Here is a 27,212-nt window from a genome sequence, read left to right as displayed (position 1 = left end):
TATGAAGGGAATATGCTGCTTATGAAACAACTACAAACAATAATAGGCATTTGCACATGTTATGGAAGAAATTATATCCTTTTTGGAGCCAAAATGATGAAAGTATCCTATAGCAAAGAATAATTCAACCACAACTGCCATAACCCATATTATATAACAATACAAATTGTCTATCCTTGCTACTACGGTATGCATATCATGAACAGAAATTGTGGTTTATAATAACACTAATAATACACAGAATTTAAGAACAGTAAGGTATATAGTACACTAGCAGACAAGACAAAACACTCTATTTAGTGGCTTATCACACACACATTTTAAGAATATTAGAAACATTTAAATGATAGCAAAATGATAAGTGTTTCCGGTGTTACACCTTAATCTGTGACCGCAGGTCACCATTTCTGACGGCTGTCGTCAGAAAATGTGACCCCACTTTGATTAATGAGACAAATTTGTGACAGAAAACACACAAAACTAAAGTGTTTAAAAACATAAATGTATTTTAATATTTTTTTATTTAAAGATATATTCACAAAACTCTGAAAGAAAAGTAAAAGATAAGTACAGTGGGGTCACATGACCTTTTGTGGTACTGGTTTCAAGTTTCAAGTTTCAAGTTTCAACTTGAGTGTTTAAAGAAACATGGTATGTCCACAAAAACCCGCATCAACTTCTACCGGTCCACAATAGAAAGCATCTTAACTGGATGCATACTGGTATGGTTTGGCAACATTACATCATATGATCACAAACTCCTGATGAGGACAGTGAAAACAGCATCTAAAATGATTGGATCACCATTACCACAGTTACAGGACATTTACACCACTCGCTGCAGGAAGAAAGCACTTTGTATCATGCAGGACACAAGTCATCCAGCATATGTTCTTTTCTCTTATCTCCCTTCAGGGAAGCGCCTACAGAGCATTAGAGCTCGGACCTCTCGCCTCAGAGACAGTTTTTACCCTCAGGCGGTCAGACTACCGAACATTAGCACTAAATGAATGCAGAGCTGTGGATTGTTTTATGGATGTTTTTAGGTGGTTTTATAATTTTATTCTCAGGTATCGTCTTATTTATTGTAGTATTTATCAATTTATAGATTTTAAGGGCTGAGAGAGAGCCAGGGTAAAATGCATAACATTACATTTTAGTGTACATTGTACTTTTAAATGTGACAAATAAACTTGAAACTTGAAGAAAAGTAAAAGATAGGTACAGTGGGGTCACATGACCTTATGTGGTATACTGGCTCTCTGCAGTCACAGATTTCAGTGTAACACCTGTTAGGTGCTTGTTTTCTTATTTAGTTTTCTATATTTTTTAGGCAAAATTTAGGCAATATAATAACAATATCATAATGTGTATCCCTCTCTCTCCCTCTGATACCTGATTGTTTGCACACCGGCAATATTTGCACTATCTGTTTATATCATGTTTATTTTTGTTTATAGCTTATTTTGTATATTGTATATTGGTAGAAATTCAATTTTTTTATTCTTATTTTATTTGAACGTTTTTATCTATTCTTTTGTTATTATACTGTTTTGACTTGCACCAACAAAACCAAAGCAAATTCCTAGTGTATACCTCTTACACCTGGCAATAAACACCATTCTGATTCTGATTCTGATTCTGATTCTAATTCTGATCATTTTAAATCTAATTAAAATATTTAAAAAAGACATACTGAACACATAGTGAATATGAGTTTATAGGTGAATGGGGGCTTTTTTTGTTAACAACACTTTGTGCCAAACATGTGCCAAGTCGTCATCGTGTAGTTTCGGTCCCCCTTTCAGCCCCCCTCTGCATTGTTGAAAGGGGCGGTCTGGAAAGAGTCTATCCTGCGGTGTGTGTGTGTGTGTGTGTGTGAGAGAGAGAGAAAGAGAGAGAGAGAGAGAGAGAGAGAGAGAGACGGTGGCTCTTCTTGATGCGCACAGTGTTGTGACCGTGGAGGAGCGTTATTGTCACAGTGCGCGCAGCCAAACAACCGTCTGAGCATTACGCATAAAGGGATAAAGAAAGGCAAAAACAACATCCAGCCAACAAGATGTCGAAGGTGGAAGGAGGAATGAAATGCGTGAAATACCTTTTGTTTGTGTTCAACTTTACATTCTGGGTAAGTGCATCATGTTGGGCATGTTCGTAGTGCATGTGTGGCGATGGGATGTGCGTAAATGTCCATGGAGCAAGTGCAGCAGTGCAGTCTGCTCTCTCTCTCTGTCTGCACAGCTGACTTTCACACCCACGTGTTATTTTAGTAACGATGAGAGAGAGAGATTGTTTTCAGTTTGCATCCTTCTAGTGTGCTTTATATTTAGCCTAGTTGCCGTGGGTTTACCCTGCGTGGCGCGGAAAGGGTGACAGCCAGAGGTTTTTTAGCTTTTGGCTCACCGGGCTCAAATCAGATTTTCCACAGAGGAAAAAAAACCCGCCCCCCACCCCCTCCCCCCTTTTCCCCCGGTGCTGCAAGCGTGTTTTTGAAAGGAAGACTGAATGAAAAGACAGAGAGAGAGAGGGAGAGATTGAGAGACAGCATGGAAAACAGACTCAGCAGTTGGCTCCCTGCAGCCACACATACATAGCTCCATTAACAAACAGCTGCACAGCTGATTGATAAAGTGGAGTTTACTACAACCACCCTGCATGGGCTCAAGATCCACCAACTACTGCTGCTGCTTCCTCTTCTATACATGCTTCAAAAAAAAGCAGCACTTGGGCACTCAAAAAGGAGGCACAAGAGAGTTACTCAAGACAAACTGTCAGGTGCATGTGAAAGGTGTGTGTGTGTGTGTGTGTGTGTGTGTGTGTGTGTGTGTTTCTTGCACACATGCTTTCCACATATGTAAACCCTGATATCCTTGTTAAAGTCCATTCATAGTGCACACTATAAGTGAACACGCTAATTTAAAGTCTACAAAAAGTTGATGGAGAATCTTTGTGTGTGTGTGTGTGTGTGTGTGTGTGTGTGTGTGTGTGTGTGTATGTAAAGGAGCACTTTGGCATATGTGTTGTTCCACTCCTCAGAGGGGACGCTCCTTTGTGTGTGTGTGTGTGTGCGTGTGTGTGTGTGTATGTGTGTGAGAGAGAGATTTTCCAACAAGCATCTGTGGAGTGGATCAGGCGCTGAGTGCAGCGTGAATGGATCCATTGTGACAGCGGGACAATAGCATAACTTCAGTCTGCTGCTCCTGCCTGGCTAAGCAGCAGACCCTGCCAGTGCCCTAAACGCACCGGTCTCACCATCAAGTTGTTCTATACCTTCTCTTACCACTACATCCAGGATGGGTGTGGCCGCTGCTGAAATCTCCTTTTTTTTTTTTTTTAAATACATCTGCACGTGCAAGAGACAGAGGTGAAGATGAGAGAGATGCCAGGCAGGAGGTGGAGGATGTGTGACAGTCTGTTCAAGAAAAAAGCAGAGGAAAAGGAAGACAGCAAATGTGATAGGAGAGAAAAGGGTCATTGGGAGATTGAGAGGGATATTAATGTGCACGTGTGTGTGTGTGGTCACATGGCAGAAGAGGGACAGCTGACCCAGATAAAGATAGAAAATCAGATCAGTATGAGGATAGCGGGATACTCCGTGGATGTGTGGCGTGCTGTCTGTTACATGTCACACATGGAGCACATGCAGAGACACCTAAATATGGATGCTCCTTCACTTTTTTTGTGCTATACGAGTTCTGCACATTCCCTGCGCGAATAAACAGAGATCACCCTCTACTCACTGCATCCCAATCCCTTTGCTAGGCCGCGGCCCCCTTCTGTTGATGGCGGAGTGAGAGATGATGAGGAGAGTGTGTGTCTGTGTGTGGAGGAGGGGTAGATATCATGAGCCCTGAGAGTGGACAGTAGAGCAGAGACAGGTCAACAGATGGGAGCTGTGGGACACACTGACACTTTAAACACAGAGTGAAGTTGTTTTCACCTGAATGATGAAGAGCGTCACACAACCGTCCTCATTTGACACGCCCCAAACATGGTCATCAATCAATATGTGCAAAGTGGCTCTGTGTTTATGAACCTCACTGACTCCATGTCACAGCATCATGATGGAGCGAGTTCCCCGCAGAGCTCCAATACTAAAGTGTCATCGATGCAATGCAGGCCGAGCGCTTGTATATGTTACACGGATACAACAGCTTGCAACAGAACATCAATACCTTGCTGGCTTGTCTGGCCTGTGTTTGTGTGCTATCTAGTTCACTGACTGCCCTATTTAGTAAAAAATGAAGCCGGTGTGGTAAACAGTGTGGGGCAAGCGTTACTTTATAAGGGTGTGTGCGTGAAAGGTGCAGCACGAAGCCTCTTTCCCACAGATAGGCCTATCTCCAGCATGCTTCTGGCTTAATAATTCATTTGGTTAGTTAATGAAAAACAATTTGTTTAATAGTTACATGTCTAACAGGAAACAATATCTTTACCAAATTGTAGAACTCTGCATCTTGAAAAGGCCACACCAGTGTTTTCTCCATTGCCTGAGTTGTTTCAGACTCTTAAATTGTGTCTGCTGGTCAAAAAACAACAACATAATACAATATCTGAAAATGTGCATTTAGTTCTGTGAAGAGATAAAAAGTTTCAGTCAATAACCACACAGCTCCTCTTTGTTATGAGCATAATGTCAAAGTTTATTACACAGGTTTGTTGAATACTCAATTCTGATTGGTCAATCACGGCGTTCTACTGTCTGTTATTTCTTTATAGCAGACCATTGCTACGTATAACAGACCGTTGCTATGGGCGCAGTTCTGATGTTGGACTCTGGCGGACCCTTTTTGTGTCAAATTATTGATTTCTTAAGTAAGTAGCCGTGTAATAAGCAGGATAATGTACAGCTAGCGGGTCATTGTTGTGAAATAACCGCATCGCCCTGTCTGGGTTTATTTCACAACAATGACCAGCACACTGTACATTATCCCTTACATGTCAGTGGAAACGGCAGCACCATCATCACCTGGTGACTAGTGGTGTCCACCAAGGCAGTGTCCTGGGTCCCATGTTGTTTCTAGTGTATATAAGCGATAAGTCAGTCAGTAATGAATATGTCCTTGTATTTTATTTTTTGATGCTGACAATGCTGCTTTATCAGATTTTTTTTAAAACATTTAGATGAAATTGGTTCAAAACAAAAATTATGCAAAAGAATTGCAAGGAAATGATGTCATTTAAACACATGAACACTGTTAATTATCTTATGTGGGGCTGTATGAAAGTATTTCGAAAAGTGAGTGTCAAGACTAAGTTTCTCTCTTGTTTAAATGAATGCTCAGAGACAGTTTAAAGCTTCTGGCATCAAGTCCGGTGCAGGGCCACTGATTATTGATTATGCTTGCATTTCCTGGATGGATGATTTATCAAAGGCATGGCTAATAGATTACAGACACCATGTTGGGAGAGGACAGTTTCAATAACTCTGTTAGGTATCTATTGAAATCAGAGGTAAACAGGTAGTATTTAACTACCTTACAAATTACATACAGTACAGTCCAGGGTCTACAGTATGTAGTCAACACGTTCTCATCCCAAATCGCCACATACCGACACTTTGTCACGCCCCTTGGTGTCACTTTAGGATTAGGCAACAAGACCACTATAGGTAGGTTTAGGAAAAAACGACATGGTTGGGCTTAAAACTACCACGTTCGTACAGTGAAAATGATACTGAACGTCATGAACACGGGACTCGAACAGCTACCACCTTGTGTTTTTTTGTTTTCATTGTCGAGTAATATAAACTAAACTAATCTAATAAGCAAAATTAAGATTATGTTTTTAAAAAATAATGTATGATCAGATTGTTTAACTAAAGGATTAACAGACAGATTTCTGTATTGTAAGAAATCATTTCCCTTTCAAAACAGATACACAGTGGGGAGACTGATTTGAGGCGTCCAACATTTTGAAGATTTCTGGTAAAATGCACTGACTTTAAAAGCAAAATTAACGGTATATATTGTTCCAATATTCAGCCCTACAAACACACATGTCTGTGTTGCGGAGGTTGATGTGCGCCACCACTCCCCCACCCTCGCACTGTGGCGGAGCACAATAGGATTTACTCCACCCATAATTATCTCCCTCCTATTTACACTTTCCTTCTGCCCATCATTTTTTAATGTGCGCTTGCATCTGTTTTTCCCAAACATATGCCAGACAGAAGACTATTTTTGACAAGCTTAAATCACTCACCAATTACTGCTGGGTTTTAAAGAAGTAGTTCACAGACGTTTTGCTGTCATATATTGCTTTAATTTGTTTTTCCTGAAAATCTAACCTAGAAAGCGTCACAGACTGTCTCTGACCAAGACCACAGTCCTGTGCCAGCTCAGCCCCTTGTTTCGTGGAAATTCCCCTCACAAAAACACTATTTAACTGCACTGTTAAAAAAGTAGGGCTTGTTACTGTAAAAGAACCTCAATAAAGCTCTGACGGAAAGAGATTTCCATCCCTGTTTTGAAATATCCAGACGTACAAAACTACCCTCAGAGGTGTTAGGAAAGAAAGAGGACGTAGGGGCTATACCTACACAAGTTGGAGTTTCAACTCAGTCTCTGAATAAGATGCTGCAGGCAAAGAAAAAAAAGATGATAGGTCGTCCAACGACTTATTCTCTCCTTTCTTTTCCCCCGTCCCCTCTTTCATTCTCTCATTTTCATTCATTTCATTCTCTTTCATTGTCTGTTTCCCTCCTATTGTGCGCCAAAAACATATAGTCACAGGGAGACAGTGGGTCTTTGTCCTTTGGGTGAGGTTGGGAGGGACGGATGGGGGGGGGGCGAGGTGAGGTGGGGTAGAGAGGAGGGGGGATACATGGAGATAAGTCAGGAGGCGGGGTGGTTGTTACGAGAGGCCAAGAGAAGGGAGGGGTGTGTCTGGTGTCAGGGTAATGAAGGCAGACAAAGTGGTGGTGGGGTGAAGCGGGGAGGGGGGGGGTGTAAGCAGTGAGGGGGTTAATGGGACCTTTGGGATAGTCGTGAGTTGAGAATGTACTTAGCATGTCAGCTACTGCAGCGTTGGATGTAGCCCCCCCGGTTCTAAAATCAGTGTGGTATCCATTGATGCATCTGGTTTTGAAAAGGCTTTTAAATGTAGCCATAATAGTAATGAGGTTTGGCTGAGCGCTGAGCTCTTTTCAACTGTGAAACAACCACCTGCTCCTCCTCCTCCTCCTCCTCCTCCTCCACCACTAACACCATCTAGCTCGGGAGCTCTTAGCGCCGCGTGCACATCCACACGAGTTCAGTGGGCAGCAGTCCTCGCCCTCACACCTCCAACAAAACACCATCGCACCATCAGGCGCTCCGATAAAATACCAGGGTTAATCAGATCCAGAGCCCCCTCTCCGCACTAATCCAGCCTGGTTCAGTAAGTCTGCGTATCTGCAGCCTTCACTTCAATGTGCTTTATCACTTTGGACCTGCTAATCCTGAAACCCCATGAGCTCAGCTGTCCACATACATCACCACGCAGGACACTAAATCCTCAGATTTGGGAGGAAGCAGGCTTCCCAACACATGTCTTATTCTGATGCTTTACAACTGAGCAACTGGCTTTACTTCAGACCGACGCCGTAAAATATATAACCTGTGGACCCGGAGTGGAGAAGGAGAGGAGTGAAGACAGTGAGGATGAGAAGATAAAGAATGAAAGAAGAGAGAAATTGTGTGGATTTTTGGAGTGCATTTGGTAAAGAAGAAGTCTTAAAGTAAGATTAATATACAGACATGGTTTGTTTTTGTCTCTTGGCAATGGGGTTTGCTTCTCTAAATAAATTCGCTTAGCCTGAGGACACAGAAACAAACAGCGGTCTACCTAAATTGTGAGATCTAGGACACAGAGAGACCATGTGACAAGCACTCCTAAATACTCTCCATTTAGACGAATCCTTTTATTTCTCTGCACACACACACACACACACACGTAGACACTGTGTTGTTTTGGAGCTCAGCTCGGAAGGTTTTTTAGACTTGATAATCCTCCGGGGTCATGGACTCAGTGATCATTGAAACCTCTCAGCATTGATCTGTCAGTGGAGCACCCACCACAGTCTCTGCCCTTGAGAGCATCTCAGATCTCAAGAAAACAAAGCGTTTACTTCTTCAAGGTCTTCTGACCACTCTGATAATAAATCTTTTTTTTGCTGCAGTGCTAAAGCAAGAGCATTGCAAGGAGTATGATTTTGTCCGATGTATGCTGACGGCGGTTTAGATGAAGGAAAATATGAGCAACATGGAGCCACATTTCCAAACAAACAGGAGAGCCTGTTTAAGCTCAAGGTGCCATACCGCTGCCCGCAGCCAAGCGGGTCATTTTCTCCCTACTGGGACGCCAGAAATCGCTAAGGGGTGTTTCAAAGTTACATAAGTTACATTGCCAGGGTCTACAGGTTTCCATCCAAGATGCTTTTGACACAAAATATTCAATTTTTAACTAACTCTTATTGAGATTTTATTCCTGTTGCCTATAAGTGCAAAGGGTGGAGGGCCAGAGTGGAAACTCCACGACTCCATTTGCTTTATTTATGTGGAAAACCACATTTAGAGAGCAAAAGAACAAGCCCTCTTAAGGCCTGAACTTCATGCACTTACACGGTTGTGCTCTGGATGAAAAGAGAGTTGTGATGAATGCTGAAACCAATTTACAGCGATGACGTCAGATCTAAAGCCAGGTTGTAAATGATAAGACACACATGCTTCATCACGATATGAAACAGAAAATTGATTTTCTACTTTATAGTTAGTGACTGTAATAAAGATTGTCTGCAGCCATATGGCATTTTAATGATCATTACATTTATGGTCGGCATTTATTAGGGTTCTGTTATAATTAAACCTGTGTGAGTCTAGACAGTGTATGACTGTAGACTACTTGGGTCTGTGTTTCTTAGTGCTTTCTATGCATTTTTTTCTGAAATAAGTAGTCATATGTAGCAAAAACTTATAAGACTTTTACTTATATATATATAAGAAATAACAAAAAAGCTTTTCTATATACTTGTAAGTATAAGCCAAGTATACTTAGACTTTTCTGTGTACTTGTCAGTATAAGCCAAGTATACTTAGACTTTTCTGTGTACTTGTCAGTATAAGCCAAGTATACTTAGACTTTTCTGTGTACTTGTCAGTATAAGCCAAGTATACTTAGACTTTTCTGTGTACTTGTCAGTATAAGCCAAGTATACTTAAGTATACTTTTATATATCTCTGATATGAAGTACATAAAAAGTATACTCTTATTTTAAGTTCAAAAGAAGTATACTAATAGCACACTTGAATAAACGTAATTTTGGTCTTTCCCTCTTCTCTCTCTGCAGTTGATGGGATCATTTGTCCTGGCAGTGGGACTGTGGCTGCGTTTTGACCCAGAAACTGTGTCTCTTCTCAATGGTGAAAAGGCTCCAGACACTTTCTTCATTGGTGAGTACCACAGCACACATCAGGTAATCTCCAACGAACACACAGTGTAGGTATGTAACAATATGCTATATCATATTCAACACAAGGCCATCGATTCAACGCATGTGTTGAAAAATTCCCAGAAAGTTTTATTCAAAGTCTGTTGTTGTTGTTTTTGTTGCAAGTAATTATATATTGCATGTTTTAAGCCCTGCTTGTGTCTTTTTTATGTTGCTCACTCTAAATGGGTCAAGGAAAGTTTAGTTTTTTCACTTTGAAGTATCAGCATTTAGACTTTAATGCTGACTGATTTTAGGAATGGAAAATGTAAATTTATGACGCATTGTCCTCATTTTTCCAGCATTGAAACGTGTCACATCATGACACCATCGTATCTTTTCAAACCAAACCATGAATTAAGCAAAATAAGTAATATAACATAATTCATAGTAGTTAATTAGTGCCATACACATATCAAAATGTCATGTTCCTCTCTACTCCGTCATTCTCGGTCTACAGAGGGGCTTTAAAATTCTTTATTGACACGTTTCAGTGCAACTCCCTTTGGCGTGGTTGAATGTCCGAACACAACATTCTCTCATGCTTTTTTGATTATTAGGGGTGTGCCTGTTTCTTTCACGCTGGAGATGAGTGAGAATAACAGGAAATGATTGCTGCACATAGAGCATAAATGCACGAGGGAAACCACAGTGCTGCTAACCACCTTTCAATCGGCCATCCTGCCGAGATGGAAAGAGAGATGGAGGAAGAGGGGGAGGAGACACTGAGTGCTGGGACAGTTAAAAAAAAAGGCAATTGGAAGAGGGCAATCATAGAAACAGATGGGGATCCATGGCAAAGAATTGAAGGAAAAACAAAATGGGACGTCAAATGAAATGAAGAGGAAGAGAGAGAGAGGTGTTTAGCTGTCTCGTGTAGGACTATACCCTTCTAACTAAGACTCATGCGTTTCGACCGAGGATGGGTGGCATCTTGAAGTCGGGTATAGTGCTACACATGGCTTTGACAGTGAGAGCGCTCAACAGTTGCTATGCCCCATTCCCATGGCGTCAAGCCCACACAAAACTTCCCCTTTCTTTGTACTTTTGAAATGACGTAATATAAGAAAATGACAAACAACTTCAGGCTACGAGCTAAAAGGGAAAAACCAATGTAGAGAAACAGCGTCTCTTTCAGTCTATGAATGCAGCATCATCACTTGTCACCGGCGGCGATAAATTCAAAAAGCTGATAAGCATGCTAACTGATCGTTTGATACCTTAAAGGCGAAATCTTTCTAGAAAAAAATTGTTGAACTCAACACTTAAACAAATACCACCCTCCAGATTTACCATCCCTCTCACTCCCACTGCCTTTTCTCTTTATACTATTTATATATTTGACCAAAAAAAGTGTATCGGATTAGAATCGCTGTCTGCACCTTTAAGGCGGCAACTAAACTCTCCTTCCTAACAACAAAAGAAACTACACACCCGACTCAATTATTGTATCACATCAAGTCTTTTTGTTGACACATGGGGATCATGAACTGTCTTCCTCTCTCGTTCCCACCTGAGCCAGCATCACCTGGGGGCTGAGACGGCCTCTCTCACCCCATCCTCAGCAGAGCTGTCGCCTGGCAACAGACCCCACCTGTACGAGTGGTGGAAGCACTCTGTTGTTGAATTCCTCCCTGCAGACCTATCCATGCTGTACCTTTCCTAATGAGAGGGTTAATGGGAGATCAGGGCATCTAAGGAGGTTCCACTTTGAGCTCCCCCTAAATCAGGCTCTTAGCAACAAGGCTATTCACAAGGCATCTCATATGAGAGCTCAATTAAAGGCACAATGAGTGGGTGCACTCCTAAAAAAGGATCTAAGCAGCGACCACAGACTTAGTACAGTCTGAAATGTCCTCTGCTTGGCAATCTAGATAGTGACTGTTTCAATTTACATTTCTAGCTCTATGCTGCCTCCTGCTGGTGCTTCTGTAAATTAAAATTTCCAGATGAGCTAGCTGTGAAATACTGAGCATGTTAACAGAAATGTTGTTGAGTGTATCAAATTAAAAGGTATTCTGAAGGTTGTTTTTTTTACCTGCATTTTTGTTTACCATTGCATCACTGCATCGCTGTTCCTCCAGGTGTCTACATCCTGATCGGTGCTGGCAGTCTGGTGATGCTGGTCGGTTTCTTTGGTTGCTGTGGAGCTGTTCGGGAATCTCAGTGCCTGCTGGGTTCAGTGAGTACAAATAAGCACAAGAAAAAAGTCTGAACTGAAAGGCTTTTGTCTTAAGATTTTAGGCTGGATACCTTTAAGCAGACATATAAAGTATTTCACCTCTTTATTGTTTCTTCAGTTCTTCGCCTGTCTGTTGATCATCTTCGGTGCGGAGGTGGCAGCAGGGGTGTTTGGATTCTTAAACAAAGAAAAGGTACATTTGATATTGTTCAACTTGAGTAGTGCAGTGAGTTTGATGAATTGTTATGAAACCACATCATTCACCAGTGGTGGGAGAAGTATCAAGACATTTTACTTAAGTAAAAGTCCTGCATTCAAAGTCTTACTTAAGTAAAAGTACAAACATATTAGCATCAAAATATACAGTACTTAAAGTATCAAAATTATAATCATAATGCAGAATGGCCCAGTTTGGCATAATATATATTATATTAGTGAATTATAAATAGTAATGCATGTGTTCATCACTTTAATGTTTCAGCTAGTAAAGGTGAAGTTAAGTTTAAGTACTTTTTTGTTGTTGATTTTCTATTAATAATCTGAATGTGCAAAGTAGTTACTAATGCTGTTAAATAAATGTAGTGGAGTAAAAAGTACAATATTTGCTTTCAAAATGGAGTGGAGTAAAAGTATAAGGTTACATGTAAATACTCAAGTAAAGTACAAGTACCTCATAGTTGTACTTGAGTACAGTACTTGAGTAAATGTACTTAGTTACATCCTATCATTCACTGTCCCCTCTCACACAGATTATCAAAGACGTTCAGACCTTCTACACAACAACCTACAATGAAAACAATAACGGCACATTGATCATCTCATACCAGAACGTAGTAAGTAAAAAAATTTAATATTTAGGATAACCTTAATGCAAGAAAAAAAAATGCATATTAAAAGTGCTTAAACATACTCCCATCATATCGTATTTTTCTTGCCTTTTCCAGCTGAACTGTTGTGGAACCATAGAAAGCCCCTGCCCTGATCCTCCAGCAGATACTAAGGTAAGATCTGTCACAAGCTCCAGACGCAGGGCGGAAATTAAATTCTGTCCCTTTGTTGTCTAATGAATGAGTCATGTTGGCGTAGAGTACAAATCATCCTGGTTCACCAGAACTTGACCCTGCTTGACTCCTCTTATCTTTGGTCTGCAGGACTGTGAGACGGGCATCAAGGAGTTCTTCAACAGTAAACTCTACATCATTGGATACGTGGGCATCGGCATTGCTGGAGTCATGGTGAGTCTGGATCTGAGATGACTTAAAAACACACAAGAATACACACACATTGGGCCTCATGCAAGAATCACTCGTTCAAACACATTCATTCTTAAGTGGCTTGTATGAGTGATTTAGAAGAACGTGTCGCAGTCACCAATTTTCTCGTATTTTGAATTTTCTCTGATGTATTAACACAATTTACGAGTGGTCCAGACCTGTTGGAGGAGTCATGTCCAATTAGTCTGCTGTTATCCAAACCTAATGGACTGTATATTTCATCACTTTGAAACAATTTTCCTACATAAATTACACTTAATAATTGTGTTGACATTATCCTGTTTGACTCTGCAATTTGAATTATAATATAATTCTAGATGTATTTGTGCCTAACGATATCATCATTGATTTATATTGGCATCGATGCTATTGTATATTGTATGTAACACTACGATATCAATATGAACATCACAAACTGCAAAATGACTTAAATTACGCACTAATTGAAGTTGAATTTGACTCTGTATATAATAAGTTCAACAGGAAGTGTAACCGGCTGACCTACTTCTTTTGGATGCGCGTCAGGCTCTTGGAAGAGAGCGTGTCTTTAGATAGCGACCTGATATATTGGCAGAGACAGATGAATGGGTCAGGACATGTAGCCTTATCATAAGGGCGTTAATTATGCTAATTTACACTTCTCGCACAGGTGTCATTCATCATGTCTACGCGGGTTAATTACACAGTTATCTGAAGCTAGGAGCGTTTGCTGAATCTGACATGGCACACTCATATGAGCCCATGGTACGAATAAATGTTCTTGCATGAGGCCCATCATGAGTGAGAATGTTTTTTATTAAAATTCTGTTTACCTCTCAACAGATCATTGGGATGATCTTCAGTATGGTGCTCTGTTGTGCCATTCGCAACAGCAGGGAGGTCATCTAAGCTTGACCCTTGACCTCTACCCCTCCTGTACCCAGCCCCGAAAAGACTGTACAGCCTCCAGATCACATGTCAACCATCATCCATCCAGGGACCCGGGAAATAGATCCTGTTCAAAAAAAATCATTTCCACTATATGGTGCTCAAACCAGTTCTGCTGGCCTGATCGACCACTATTTTTTCTTTATTTATTTGCAGTTACATAGCATGCTCGACCTTTCATAACATTCTGATAAGACTAAGACCACACGGCCAGTGGGAACAGTAGGATTTCTGATGAGCTGACAATCTGTCAAATTGTTTTTTCCTCATGGCCATTTGGTAACCATTATAAATGTTATCCCACATACTGCCGCAGTAGTGTCAATGCTTTTTCACACAGCCTTGACACTGACCCCTTGGCTGTGGGAAACGTTGGCTCCGAGAGAGCAAACCGAGAGGTGAAAGCAGCTGAGTTTGCTTATCTGTGCACACACAACACGTACGTGAACACGCACAGACACACAAGCACAGCAGTGTTGTGTTACGTGAGACCACAGCCTTAAAAAAGGTTGTGTGGAATCTCGTAGGGTTTCCCGATTGGTGGAATCAGAGTGGGGTGTCAAGAGAGGGAATGGCAGGCGAATGTTTCGGGCATGCATCCATCATGCAGCACCAGTGCTCTTACTCACACACATACAGTATACACACACACACACACACACTCTGTATGAACTGTACAATCAACACAGATTGCTCTCTCCAAACAAATCTGCAGTTATCGTAAAGGAATAGTTCAACATTTTTGAGAATATGATTATTCGCTTTCTTGCCGAGAGTTGGAATCATTAGGAGATTGATAGCACTATCGCTGAGCATCTCCTCATCTAACTCTTGGCAAGAAAGTGTAAAGTATATTTCCCAACTATTCCTTTAAACAACTACGTTATGCCCACATTTTAGTCCATTTACAACTAATCATGCATACTTTATGTTTTTCGAACAATGCTGCAAGTCTATATGGTGGATTACACAACTCAAGCAAGTCTTCTATGAAACAGAAATGAATTTAAAAAACTGCCTAGAGTGGAAATTCAAAAATCTAAAGCGCACACCAGCTGAACTAAAAACCAAATTCCCTCTTCGGCTCCTTGTATTTATAGGCTATGCTCTCTTATGTAAGACAGTATACTTGAGTCTCTCTATGTTAACAGGATCATGTGGACGCATGTGGATGTTTACAGGCTAAATATATGCTAGCCGGTCAACTGAGAATAGGCAGTGTGGCTGTGAAATTTGGTTATACACGCCAGGCCTGTGATCTCTTCCCACCTCCATCCTTTCCCCCCCTCCTCTGTGCCTTAAAATTACACCACCCACAACAAAACAAAAACTGAAAGTGACCCCTGTATTCCTCTCAGCTCATCAACCTCAGCTAGATAAGAGAATCACTTCCATTTGTCCAGGTTCAATGTTAATTCTGTAGGGTTTATTACAGGACTCTGGTGTGTAAATATGTGTGAGTTTTCTTGTAGTTGTACATTATTTGTGGTTGATGTGATAGTTTCTATTTAACATGCTGTGTGTAGACAGAGGCCTGCAGTAGTTGTACAGTGTTCATGTAGTCATGACCGTGTTTTAATCAAAGCAAATCCACGCAGCTTCTTAATGTGCCTTTCTTTGATAACAAGCGATTTTTTGAACAACGGGCTGTCTGAACGTAGCAAAAGATCGTAGCAAAACGTGTACATATGTTTGTAGAGTTGGACTGCAATTAATTGTCACACACATTCGACTTGCCATTATTGTTTTGGTGTGCTTTAAAGTGTCACACTCGGCTGTGTCTTCTCTGCCAAGAGAGCTGAAGTGGTGAAAGCAACTATTTCTCTGCCAACTACTTCAAATGCCTCTTGGTCATTTTTTTTAATTACATTTCAGTGTAATGTGACACAAGTGAGGAGACAAAAAAAAGGCTTTCTTACCACTCCAGCAGGCAGTGTTTACTCTGAGGAGTGAGGAGAGACAACAGAGTCACTAGACTGTCACTTCAGAGGCTCTGTGGAGTTAAAACAGGACGAACTGGGAACAGTTTAGTGCGACTCAATCCACAAAGCTGTTGCTGTGTTGCTCAGTTGTATTTGTTTGAGCAAATATGGAGATGTAATGTACTGTGCACGTAAACAAAAGACACTGTGTACATAGTCGAGCCTTTCGTAGTTGATTGTGTGTTAATTTATTTTAATACCATTCCAGGCTTCTCAGGAAGATAGGTGTTTGAAGTAAAATAAAGCTTCTAAAGTTTTACAGTTTCCTGTGTCTTGTTTCATCACAGAGGTTTTCTGATATTATTAGTTTATAGTTATTTCCTGTTGTGTTGATATCTAGTAATCTTTCACAGGAACTGACACAAGAACAGTTTAGTAATAAGTGCAAAGATGTGCAGATAACTCTGTAAACCTGCTTTTTGGAAAAGGTACGAAGGTGGGATGCTTGGCAAAAAACAGAATTATTGTCTCTTTTTTTTTGTATTTTTGCATATATGTTGCGGATTCTGACAAGTAGCTTTATATGGGATTTTTTCCCATATTTAATAACTTGTTAAATCTCTTGTCAAAGACATCTCTAAATCGTGATATCAGTATCAGACTCCACCATTACGCACACATCCTCAGTCACATACTCCACTGGCTGAGTCCACACAGTCATTTCCAATACGTAAATAAAAACCTTCACACCACGCCAAAGGTATTTATACAGGCTGATATTAGATCTTATGTGGAAATGGTGCAGTGTTTAACTTACACTGAACATTAGAGAGCGAAAAAGGCATAAAAGGAAGATTTCTTTTCCCTTTAAAGTAGAAAAAAAAAACTGTCTAACGGAACATAAAAATTAATCAGCAGATATATCGCAGTTAAATCTGGAGATTTCCAAATGTAACAGGGTAAATTGTAGTTGTAGGAATACATTTAGAAGTCATCACATGATCTCCAGGAAAGCCAGCACTAATCGCAGTAGCACATGAATATACAGTACGAAGAATAGCGTGCTAGAGATCTAAGGAGTTCTATTTAAACATGGCTTTAATGCAGCTTGTGAAGAATCAAAAATGACTCATGTAGCTATGTTTATTCAAACAGATGAACTTATTACACCATAAAGTGATTTTATAGTCCTTCCCAGCTGATTGTATTTTAAATCCCCTGTGATTAAATAGGTTTCCAGGTTTAGCCACATGTCAGAGTTTCACCTTTCTGCACTTGATCTCAAAAGACAGCTGAATATTTAGTTATGCCTATGATGCAGCAGAGGTTCCAGGACTCCCCAGGGTAGAGTTACCCCAACACTGCAGCATGAGCATTTTTACTGCTACTAACACATCCATGCCAGTGATGCACGAGGAGAGGAGCAGAGCAACATCTTTAGAGGTTGCATCAGAAAAAAAAACACATGACACTGTTTGCAGTAATCCTGCTGCAGCCCTACCTGAGAACACATGACTGAATATGCAATGCTTCAGGCTACAAACACTCTACAAATAACACAAGTAAAACTCTGCATTCATAAATATTTATTCAGCACTTAGAAATCTGTATTTACAAGCGTAACTCTAAAATAAAACTTTAAAAATAAATAATTTCTTGAACTATTAAAGCTGCTCTCAATTTGAGGTGAACTTGGCACAGTTTGAGAAAATTGAAAAAAAAAAAAATACAGATACACATTAACATAAAACTGTTAAAAAAATACTTTGACCCATGACATTTTTAGCCCAACAATGCACTGTTCTGCTTCTAAATGCCTAACATGATACACTCATGTGGGCTCCTCTATCTCTAACTGAAAAAAAAAAACATGACCAGTCACAGACAACCACTGTCAACAAAGAGAAAGTAGCTATGTGTAGGTCATGTAGCACCATTTCCAGACTTGGTCCCAAAAGCACATGAAATCCCATCAATAAAGTCACATCCATCAGACTGGTTTACCACCATCTAGTCTGACTCACCGGATGTGGACTGTGGGTATAAGCCTGCCATTGGCTGCCTATTTCAGCTGGCATTCTCCTCCCTTTCTGCTATCTATATAGCAAGGACATCCTGGCTGCATCCTGTGCTAAGTAGCGCTCAAGAAGAGTGCCATTTGTTTACAGAAATACAAACAAGCCAGTGTTTGTTTTCCGCCTCTATACCAGAATGAACTTAACCACCATTCAAACAACATTTTTCTCCACAACAAACAAGTTAACTGCAGAAGGCCTTATTGAGCCGCAGGCTTCGAGCTAGAGTTGTGTAAGCTGCCACAGAGAGATTGCTCAGAAAAAACACCTCCAACCAACCAACCAAAACCACACTAAAATAAAAATTGTCCAGAAAAATAAACACCAGAAAGCACCTACGGCCGGCTACACTCTTGTGACCAATTATAAATCAGTGTAGATAAAGAGAATGGGCGAACAATTCAATAGCACAGGAAATCACTCCTTGTAACGGAAAAGTTAAGGGCATACTGGTAGACAGGATGTCAAAATGTTCAGGTCGTTCATTCATAAGCTATGACCCCTTAAACAATCCGTTCTCCAGATGTTTTCCAGGTTGTTTAGGAGGAAAAACACATGACAATTATTGGTCAGAGAAGTTATTTATCTGCTTTACACTATATACATAGACAGAGACCAACATCCGTGGCCCAGTTTCACATGTAACCCTTTAAAACAGGATGTTTCAATACACTTAGTGGTTCTTAGTGCTCCCTCACACTGTGTGGTCTCTTTTGCAACACCATGTAAAAGCCGTCACACCTAGTAGTCTCCAAGATGGGGCTGTTGGAGGGGATCTACAGGTTTGGGTTACACCTGATAAGGGGCATGTTTAGGGATAGGGGGCTAAATCTAAGAAAACATGGGGGAAGGTTTGCTGCAACAGGACTAGAGTCAATTCTGATCGGAGTGAAATGGTGATCAGTGTTGGACTGTCAAGTCTCCTCAGTGAAGAAAACAATTCTCACAATAAGCTCCACTGAAGCCCATACAGACAGGCATGTTTCAATCTCTCAAGTAAGATTGAGTCATGCTTTTTGAAATAAAATGGCATCTCTCTCTGGTCCCTTTTGCGTTTTACTAACAATAAAGGTACACAGTTGAGAGCTGGGTCCATTGCTATGCCCAGGGCACAGCTGCCTGTTATTTAATGAGGCGGCAGAAAGACGAGGAAACAGCTTGTTTATGCAGAGTAGATGTTGTAGGGTGTGTACCCGAGCAGGAACTCTCCAACTCCTACCGAGTACACAACCTGTGCAATGCCAAAGAGTGGAGCGATAACAAGGGCCCGGCAGCTGGCCCCCTTGAGGAACGCTCCGGGACCCTCCTTTCTCAGGATCTTCCTGCAATGGAAGAGAGAGCACAGGGTTAGCATGTGACCATGTGCCATTCATGCAAACCCTGGTTAAGCAAAGGCATGATGTTGGATGACTGTATTTACCTGACACAGTCCACCACTCCATTGTAGGTTTCCTCATTAGCTCCTTTTTTGAGTGATTGTAGCCTTGTCTTGACCACTGCACAAGACATACAAAGCTTATTAGTTGAGAATTTATAAAAAATCTGGGAAACAACTTAAAATTTCAGTTAATAATACTGATTGTTATCGGCATAGACCAAGTCCCTCACCGTCACAAGGGCTGACGGTCACAGCAGCGATGGATCCAGCCAGGCAGCCGGACATGAATGACCAATAAAATGGCACGGATGGGTCTTCAGGTGAACGATGGCCGAGCTGGTGCAGATGTGCGAAAAGTGGGAAGTACACGATGGAGAATGGGATGTCCCTGAAAAAGGCAACAAAACAAGCGTGTAAGAGATACGTTGACCAAAAAGATGAAAAACCAGCTAAGCAAGAGCAAGCATTAAATCCCCATCTCACCTCATCAATGTGGCTCCGAGTCCCCGGTACAGTCCTGTGACTCCTTTGGTCCTCAGCAGCTCTCTGGTGATCTGTGTGGCGGACACTCGCATGACTTGAGGCGCGGGGCTGGCGTTGTAGGAACGGCTAAGAACAGTGCTGGTGCCCCCCATCTTCAGAGTCGTTACTACGCTGGGCACCACCCTCTGCTGGGCCGCTGGCAAACACAGGAAACAACCGTTTTTTTTCTCCACCAGGGTGTAAAAAGAACATCCCAAAGCTTTATTTTTTGCTGATTTCCTTGTAGTTACCTAGCCTGCCAGCATCCTGCAGCTGGATCTTGAGCATCTCCATGGGTGTGGTGATAATGACCTGGCACATTCCTGCACAGCATCCTGCCAACATCTCCTTGAACACCGTCAACCTGCCGCTGAAGACACAAAGACGGAGTTAAAAAACACAAGAATGACGTTGCCGTACAAGAGTCTGTCTTATTCGGTGCTACTGCTCACCCGTCTTTGCTCAACTGGTGGCGGAAGAAGTCATTAGCAGCTAGTTTGATGGCCTTCTCGGGGGTTACCAGGGTGAGATTTACTGCGGCGCCTGCAATAACAAGAATTGACAAACTGAACTCTAATGAGGTGAGGCATAATATGACCTTTGTTTCACTGCAGTGACTTATGTGGTTACTGTCCTACAAAATGAACCACTTATTGAAACTATTTACAGGGGATTTGATGCTATAAAGCACAGCATGGAGGAAGAATAAAATGAAAGAAACTTGGCATAAGAAAAGCCTTCTTTTTTGGGAGTCTGATTAAATTGGCATCAAAGTGTATCACAGACCTCAAAAACTTGATATTGTTTATATTCTATTCAGGCACATCCTAAAAAAGGTCAGTATATTATAGACAATGTGACTAGTCTTACCTCTGTACATGCCAAAGTAGCCTTCAGATTTAACCGTCTTTATTAGGCAATCCATCCTGAAGGAGAAAATAGTTACGCAAATTATTTATAGGAAAAACTTCATGTTTATGCATAATATAATTAAGTGAGTATAACACAATACAATCAGGGCGTGGAAATGAAAACGTGTCATGGAAGATCCTTCATAAAAAGGAGATGATGTTGATTATGAGTGTATTCACAAAAGGGAATGACTTAATACTGAGAATCCGGACAGTTTAACTTGGGTCTACTAGCCTTCGCTGAGCTCATTTCTCAAGCTTAAACCTGCAGTAAGCAGAACGTTTTTGGCATCATTGGGCAAAAATTCCATAATAACCTTTCAGCATATTGTAATTCAAGTGTTCTGAGAGAAAACTAGACTTCTGCACCTCCTCATGGCTCTGTTTTCAGGCTTTCAAAAATCCTGTGACGGGAGACTTTGGCCAATCACGGGTCATTTCAGAGAGAGAAAGAGCGTTCCTTTTGGCTGTTCATTCAACGGAGGCAGCTGTCAAACACTCGCAAACTCCAATCAAACGGTCAAACTAGGCAGCACTGATCAAATATGAATTAATATTCTGTTACTGTAATGTTTATTTCTTGCGTAACATGTTTTCAGAAACATCTTGTAATGTATGGTCTAGCTGTAAAATTAAAAAGTTTGCTCCGGCTGGTGGGCGGTGCTTGGTATTTCCTCAATTTATCTCAACATGGCAGGGTCACAAACTTTCTCATTTTCATCTAAACAGTACACTGCAAGATGTTTCTATAAACCTTTTACATGAGAAATAGAATATTGATTCATATTCAATCGGCGCTGCCTAGTTTGAGCGTAGTTCGCGAGTGATTGACAGCTGCTCAGAGACGGCAGGCTCCAGCTCGGCTCGGATTGGTTGTTTTTCTCTGGTCTGTGAAATTATTTCACAGTATGTCTTTGCATTTAACTAAGTTTGCACAGTCAAATCAAGAGAAAGGCTGGGGGGACAACGACTATCTGTGCTCTTTTCTTGTGGCGGGTGTGACTCTTACATGTTCTTGTAGAGTTGCTGCCCGCTGCGCTGGTTCTGCAGGCGGGTCTTGGCCAGGTCGATTGGGAACACACAGGTGACTCCCACCAGGCCTGCAGTCCCTCCATTAATCAGCTTGGCTGGGAGGCTGTTAAAAGGTGACAAAAGTCAAAACAGGAATGCACATTACAATCATTCCTTTTCTCATAATATTTCAGGTGAGGTTACAAACCCTACTGAAACTGAACTGAAGCAGTACAAGGATTTGGTTTTGCTAAAGCACAGAATTAAGGACATTATCTCCATGGGAATGTAATTCATTAAGCTTTTTTAACTGTGTACTGTATGTGAGGCATTAGCATTGCAACAGAACTGGGCACAGAGTGACCGCCTCTGGGAATCTACTCATCCAAAAATAACTTGTCGACAGAGTAAATCAAACAACATACACATATGTGCAGGAGGCATTACACATCCTGATGCTTCTATGGTTTGCCAGGTTAGCTCTCGAGAAACAGATGGTGAACAAGAACCGTTTTATACGACATTATAATAATAATCATAATCAAAGCATACTTTATTCCTATTTAGCTCTTTGAGCTGCCTATATACTGTATCATGCCGGAGGGTTTGGTGTGTTATCCTGATGGACAGAGTAGGTTCATACCTTATCGGCTGTTGCTGGGCCATGGTTCTTGGTTGTTATGAGTGCAAATGTTGGTCAGCACTGAAGGAGGAGGCCGCAGAGGGAGAGCAGGCTGAGAGTCCCTGGGAGACACTGAGCAAGGCAGGAGTAAAAAGAAGCTCAGGGTTATATATATAGAGAGGAGCAAGTCCAGCCCCACACATCCAGGGATACATTTGACATTACTCTCCACCCACTGCACCACAAGCCAAGAAACGGAGCCAGAGGTCAGTCATCACCCTATACTGAAATCAAACCACAAGCCAAGTAGCCTCCAAGGATGCACCTGCCTAACATGAGAGGGAAATAGTTCCAGTTGCCCATCAGGTCATCTGTCCAAAACCTCATAATAAAACTATTTATACAAAAAAATCATTCATTCATTATTTATTTACCATTCTATATCTTGTTATTAAATCTGAAGCAGTTACATGGTTTTGGTTAAGACACTTGAGACACGTGAGATGGCATGCCTAGGCTGTGCAGGCTTGTGTGGTCTACACAAAGACAATGTGTCACACGTTTTTTCCATTGCATGCATTAACAAAATATTTTGGATTGATGTGCAAAAAATTCCATCAAGAAAAACAGGTCAAATGGTCATACCTTATGGTTGTGATATTTTGTTATTGATTTCGAAAATAACTCAATGAACAAAAATATTAGATTTTTAATCCAGCTGTTTAAAATAGATGGCAAACTCCACATACATAAATAAAATGCAATGAATTTTATATATTATTGTTGTTGTTTGACTCATTAATAAAGTTGGGACAATGTCTGGTTAACTTCACCTATGCACTATGGACACATTCATTGTCATATATATTCATAATCACCAAAAACACATCTAGACTAGAAATAAAGATTTTCAAGAAGAAACTCCAATGCTCCACAATATCCAAAACCTTTTTTGTTAGTAGAAGAAGCCAAAATGGCTTTCAGGTTGAGGGTGGAGCTCGAAAGCGCCCCAGGTGGTCCTTATGTAATCTGAGGTTTGGCGGTCTAAGAGTCCATTATAGTATAAAAAAAAAAAAGAAATAAACTGATTCCATAGAGTGCTACTACCAGTTTCTGAAATCACATTTCAATTGGAAATTGGTAGACCACCTACTATGATAGGTTATGGAACAGAAGCTTCTAATCAGGACACAGGATTGCATGGGTCACAGAATAAAGTGTCACCGCAGTATTAGAAGGAAACAGGATTACAGTGAGTAGGCTAAAGCACGCATGGCTCACCTTTAAATGCAAGATGAGGTTCAGCTTCAGTTGAGTTTATCCGCTGTCTCTTCCTCTTGCAGGTGAGCTGAAAGGCCGAATGAATGAAGGAGGATGTAGGAAGTGCGTGAAACAGCCAGGGGCATGTCTCACCTGACGCATTTGGCCAATGAAAAGAGTGTATTTTTAAAGTAGGCGGGGCTAACTCGTCTCAGGAACATTTTTCACACAGGTGAGCATGATGCAACTTCTCCTGAACTTTTCTTGCAGGTTTTTCAGACACAGGTGGAGACCAGCCCAACTAATTATAGCTTGCATTACATAGAGCACTCAATGTACACACAATGTACATACAGTATACTATAGTAGGCCTATATGTGAAACCCTACAGAAAGAGAATATAGGCTTGTCAGCTTAGACTTCATTTAATATGGAAACATACAACCACATCATCCTTTTTTATCCATCATTCTGTTTTAAAACATCATCTTTTTATCGCCCTATTAAACACCATCATTTTAGCCATCATTCTTTTACTTCTATCTATCTACCTATTTATATTTATTTTACTTTATTTTATCTTATTCTTTTTAATCTTTAGCCTTAATTTGATTTGCACCCTGACAGCCAGCCAGCCACCCCCAGCTCTCTCAAGCGCATGCACACACAGTCACATGATATTGATCTTGCCCAGTTATGTTGGCTTTTTTAAAGTTTTCTTTCTTTATTTCTTTTATTTATTTATTTATTTATTTGTTTATTTATTTATTTATTTTTATTTATTTATTTTTTCTTTCTTTAATTTATTTTTCGCTCCATTTTGTTTTATCCATATTTCATTTTATTTTATTTTGTTATGAGGAAAAGGAAGAAAAAAAAAACTCCTCAACTGGCCGGGCATGGGCCATGATGCCTCAGCACCAACTGGGCTCCTCCTCCATTTCCTCTCTCCTCCCTCCAAAGATTTCCTATGGATAGAAAAGGGCATAAGCCCTGAGCTATCAAACCAGGCTCGAGAAGTTACGATACAATACGAAACACACTTATTATGTAATCATTTATTTCCATACATTCATTGTCATCTCATTAATTTACTAAATTGTTCACAATAAAGTTATGATGCATGTCCAACACTGTGTTATATTGCCAAAGAAGCTAGAGAAAACAACATGAGCAGCTGTGGTCCATCAGCTGTATATGTATTGTCAGGTTCCCACAGCGGGCTGGGTCTGGCTCCTCACACCGCCAAGGGTCACGGTGCATCCGTCATGAGAGATCCGGACACAGTGGTGTGTGCGCGTGTCGCAGCGCCTGCAGCTGCAGCGTTGGGCCACTGGGTAATACAGCTGTGAGTTGACATCCTGAGGGCAGCCTGGCACATGGGCGGCTCGGTACACCAGGGAGTGAGGCACACAGCTGCGCTGGATCAGGAAGCTCCTCCCGAAGCGGCCCTTCAAATTGGTGTCCTGAAAAAAGGATGAAACATACATGAGTTAAAGCTTCAGTATCGGCAGAATTCTTTGGCATCCTTGGGGAAAAAAATCCATAATAACCTTTCAACGTAATTCAAGTGTTCTGAGAGAAAACTAGACTTCTGCACCTCCTCATGGCTCTGTTTTCAGACTTTGAAAAATCACAGCCAATCACAGGTCATTTCAGAGAAAGAGCGTTCTATTGGCTGGTGGGCGGTGCTTGGTATTTCCTCAGCTGACCTCAACATGGCTGCAGGGTCACAAACTTTCTAATTTTACAGCTAAACAGTACACTACAAGATGTTTCTGAAAACATTTGAGCTGAGAAATAGGTATTACAGTAACAGAATATTGATTCATATTTGATCAGCGCTGCCTAGTTTGACTGCTTGATCAGAGTTTGCGAGTGATTGACAGCTGCTCACAGACGGCAAGACTCCAGATCAGCTCTGATTGGTTGTTTTCCTCCAGTCTGTGAAATCTTGCAGATGCCATTAGGAGCACCAGAGGACACAGAGACACATGATTTTTTTCTTTTTTTACTGTCAAGACAGAGTGACCGTTTCATAAAAATAACTTTTTGTAATCATATTTGCTCAAATTCTACCCACTGCAGCTTTAAGGGGTGTGTGTCAATAATTGTGTTACAGTTTGGTAAGCTATCACACTTCTACCCACTTAACTAGAGTATTTCCTTTTTATGATACTTTATACTTCTACTTCACTACATTTCAGAGGGAAACATTGCACGTTTTACTTCAATACATTTATTTTAAAGCTTTACTAGTTACTTTACAGATTTAGATTATTAATACAAAATATAAAATCAACTAATAATTAATGATTTTTAGATTATAATTTTCAGTCTTTAATGCAAATCTTTCTACATATCATCTGTCACTTTATGTACATATTGTAATATGTACATATCTGTCACTGTAAATATGAATCCTACTCACTGTACATACAGTATATAAACATCTTCACGTGTACATACTGTACATAATCATCTGGTCTATGTATATTCATCCAGTGTTTATTTCTTTGCACTATTTGTATTGTTTACGACTTCAAGAAGATTTGAATTGAATATAGACATTTTATTTTTAATATTATACTTTATATTATACTTTTAATTTTTCTTGTTGGTCATTGTTCCTAACTGTTATTTCTATTCTGTGTAAGTACATTGAGAGAGCTGCATAAAAACGGACTCAAATTCCATGTATGTATGTACCTGAAAAAATGATTCTGATATATTATTATAGGTTAAGCTACCCAGCAGTAAAGCAATTAAATTTAGCCCTATCTTTACCACCTGTAATATTAAAGTGACACACAATGCATCAGTGACATCATTTATATTATTCTGAAAGAGGCCATTCTGCATAATTAGTACTTTAACTTTTTTTTGCATCTTATACAAAATGTTCAGATGAAGAGTTTCCATGCGCAGTGTGAGAGTGTGCACTAGTCACCTGTGTGTAACAGTAGCCGCTGCAGATTGTGGTGTTGACGGCCACACACTGGGCGCAGTCTTGTCTCTCAATCCATATAGTGTGATTCTTCAGCGTGCAGGCACACACCGCTCCATGCATCAACGCACACAGCAGCATGCATTTCAACACTGACGAAGACATGCTGAAAGTACGGACAGTGAGACTCCGAAAATTATAATAAAGGTCATGCAAACCCTAAATTGAAGAGAAAAAACACACCTTGACATATGACCTCCCTGTCGTTCATGAAATTACAGAGATGTCCAGTGATGACAGTATGCTCTAAGTGTGAAGGATTTGATTGCAGAGGAAATCATTTCTCGTTGTATCTCTGCCCTGTTCCTCTCCTTTGTGAGTATATGAAAAGATCAAGGGTGTCCATCCTCTTTTATGTGCCCCACCGCCCCGGTAGACTTCAGTCTACAACATCATTCCAGAAACCACGTGTCAACTACCATGTTTAGAGTTCAGAGAGGTCTCAAAACAAAAGTAGAGGGAGTATGTGGGGCTGTTTAGTGTGTGTGTGTTCATTTTCACAGGTCATATTGAAGAATATGGGCTCAACCATTTGGGGCATGCAGGTGAGGGAGAGTGGGGTCATTCTAGTGTTACATAATGACACTGGTCAAACCTGATCCATGTGGTCGATCCCACACGTTTTAGAGCGGTGCACATAAACTTCCCTGAA

The 27,212-nt window shown here is 40.7% G+C and overlaps 3 protein-coding genes across 4 annotated transcripts; 1 reads left to right on the top strand and 2 right to left on the bottom strand.

The window, feature by feature from the left end:
- The first annotated feature begins 1,797 nt into the window (after positions 1 to 1,797).
- LOC119490305 (tetraspanin-2-like) lies at positions 1,798 to 16,093 on the top strand. The gene is made up of 8 exons (XM_037773611.1): positions 1,798 to 2,128; positions 9,329 to 9,431; positions 11,554 to 11,651; positions 11,770 to 11,844; positions 12,401 to 12,484; positions 12,596 to 12,652; positions 12,803 to 12,886; positions 13,748 to 16,093. Exons 1-8 carry the CDS (start codon positions 2,060 to 2,062, stop codon positions 13,811 to 13,813), a joined length of 636 nt encoding a protein of 211 aa, XP_037629539.1. The 5' UTR covers positions 1,798 to 2,059; the 3' UTR covers positions 13,814 to 16,093.
- A 1,250-nt stretch (positions 16,094 to 17,343) lies between these two features.
- On the bottom strand, positions 17,344 to 23,727 carry LOC119490296 (mitochondrial glutamate carrier 1-like). The gene is made up of 10 exons (XM_037773595.1): positions 23,575 to 23,727; positions 22,315 to 22,425; positions 21,670 to 21,795; positions 20,620 to 20,675; positions 20,202 to 20,292; positions 20,001 to 20,119; positions 19,711 to 19,906; positions 19,458 to 19,615; positions 19,270 to 19,345; positions 17,344 to 19,171 (listed from the first exon to the last, which is right to left on the bottom strand). Exons 2-10 carry the CDS (start codon positions 22,335 to 22,337, stop codon positions 19,012 to 19,014), a joined length of 1,005 nt encoding a protein of 334 aa, XP_037629523.1. The 5' UTR covers positions 22,338 to 22,425; positions 23,575 to 23,727; the 3' UTR covers positions 17,344 to 19,011.
- A 612-nt stretch (positions 23,728 to 24,339) lies between these two features.
- Positions 24,340 to 26,862, bottom strand: LOC119490312 (thyrotropin subunit beta-like). 2 transcript variants are annotated; one of them, XM_037773621.1, is made up of 2 exons: positions 26,504 to 26,862; positions 24,340 to 25,019 (listed from the first exon to the last, which is right to left on the bottom strand). In XM_037773621.1, the coding sequence occupies exons 1-2, from the start codon at positions 26,663 to 26,665 to the stop codon at positions 24,759 to 24,761; spliced, it is 423 nt and encodes a 140-aa protein (XP_037629549.1). In that variant the 5' UTR covers positions 26,666 to 26,862; the 3' UTR covers positions 24,340 to 24,758. The 2 variants fall into 2 exon arrangements, 1 of the variants encoding a protein (XP_037629549.1); XR_005207369.1 differs by lacking the exon at positions 26,504 to 26,862 and adding an exon at positions 25,107 to 25,166 and having other exon boundaries at positions 24,878 to 25,019.
- Positions 26,863 to 27,212: the final 350 nt, after the last annotated feature.

This window comes from Sebastes umbrosus, chromosome 6, assembly GCF_015220745.1.
Source record: "Sebastes umbrosus isolate fSebUmb1 chromosome 6, fSebUmb1.pri, whole genome shotgun sequence".
Taxonomy (NCBI): Eukaryota; Metazoa; Chordata; class Actinopteri; order Perciformes; family Sebastidae; genus Sebastes; species Sebastes umbrosus.
This window is presented reverse-complemented; position numbering and strand designations above follow the sequence as displayed.

Coding starts and splice junctions, on each gene's coding strand:
- LOC119490305 (XM_037773611.1), top strand. CDS start 2,060: ATGTCGAAGGTGGAAGGAGGAATGAAATGCGTGAAATACCTTTTGTTT. Junction 11,652..11,769: donor CTCAGTGCCTGCTGGGTTCA/GTGAGTACAAAT, acceptor TTGTTTCTTCAG/TTCTTCGCCTGTCTGTTGAT. Junction 11,845..12,400: donor GATTCTTAAACAAAGAAAAG/GTACATTTGATA, acceptor CCTCTCACACAG/ATTATCAAAGACGTTCAGAC.
- LOC119490296 (XM_037773595.1), bottom strand. CDS start 22,337: ATGGCCCAGCAACAGCCGATAAG. Junction 20,120..20,201: donor CACCAGTTGAGCAAAGACGG/GTGAGCAGTAGC, acceptor TTGTGTCTTCAG/CGGCAGGTTGACGGTGTTCA. Junction 19,172..19,269: donor GGAGTGGTGGACTGTGTCAG/GTAAATACAGTC, acceptor CTTCCATTGCAG/GAAGATCCTGAGAAAGGAGG.
- LOC119490312 (XM_037773621.1), bottom strand. CDS start 26,665: ATGTCTTCGTCAGTGTTGAAATGCATGCTGCTGTGTGCGTTGATGCAT. Junction 25,020..26,503: donor GCGGCTACTGTTACACACAG/GTGACTAGTGCA, acceptor TCCTTTTTTCAG/GACACCAATTTGAAGGGCCG.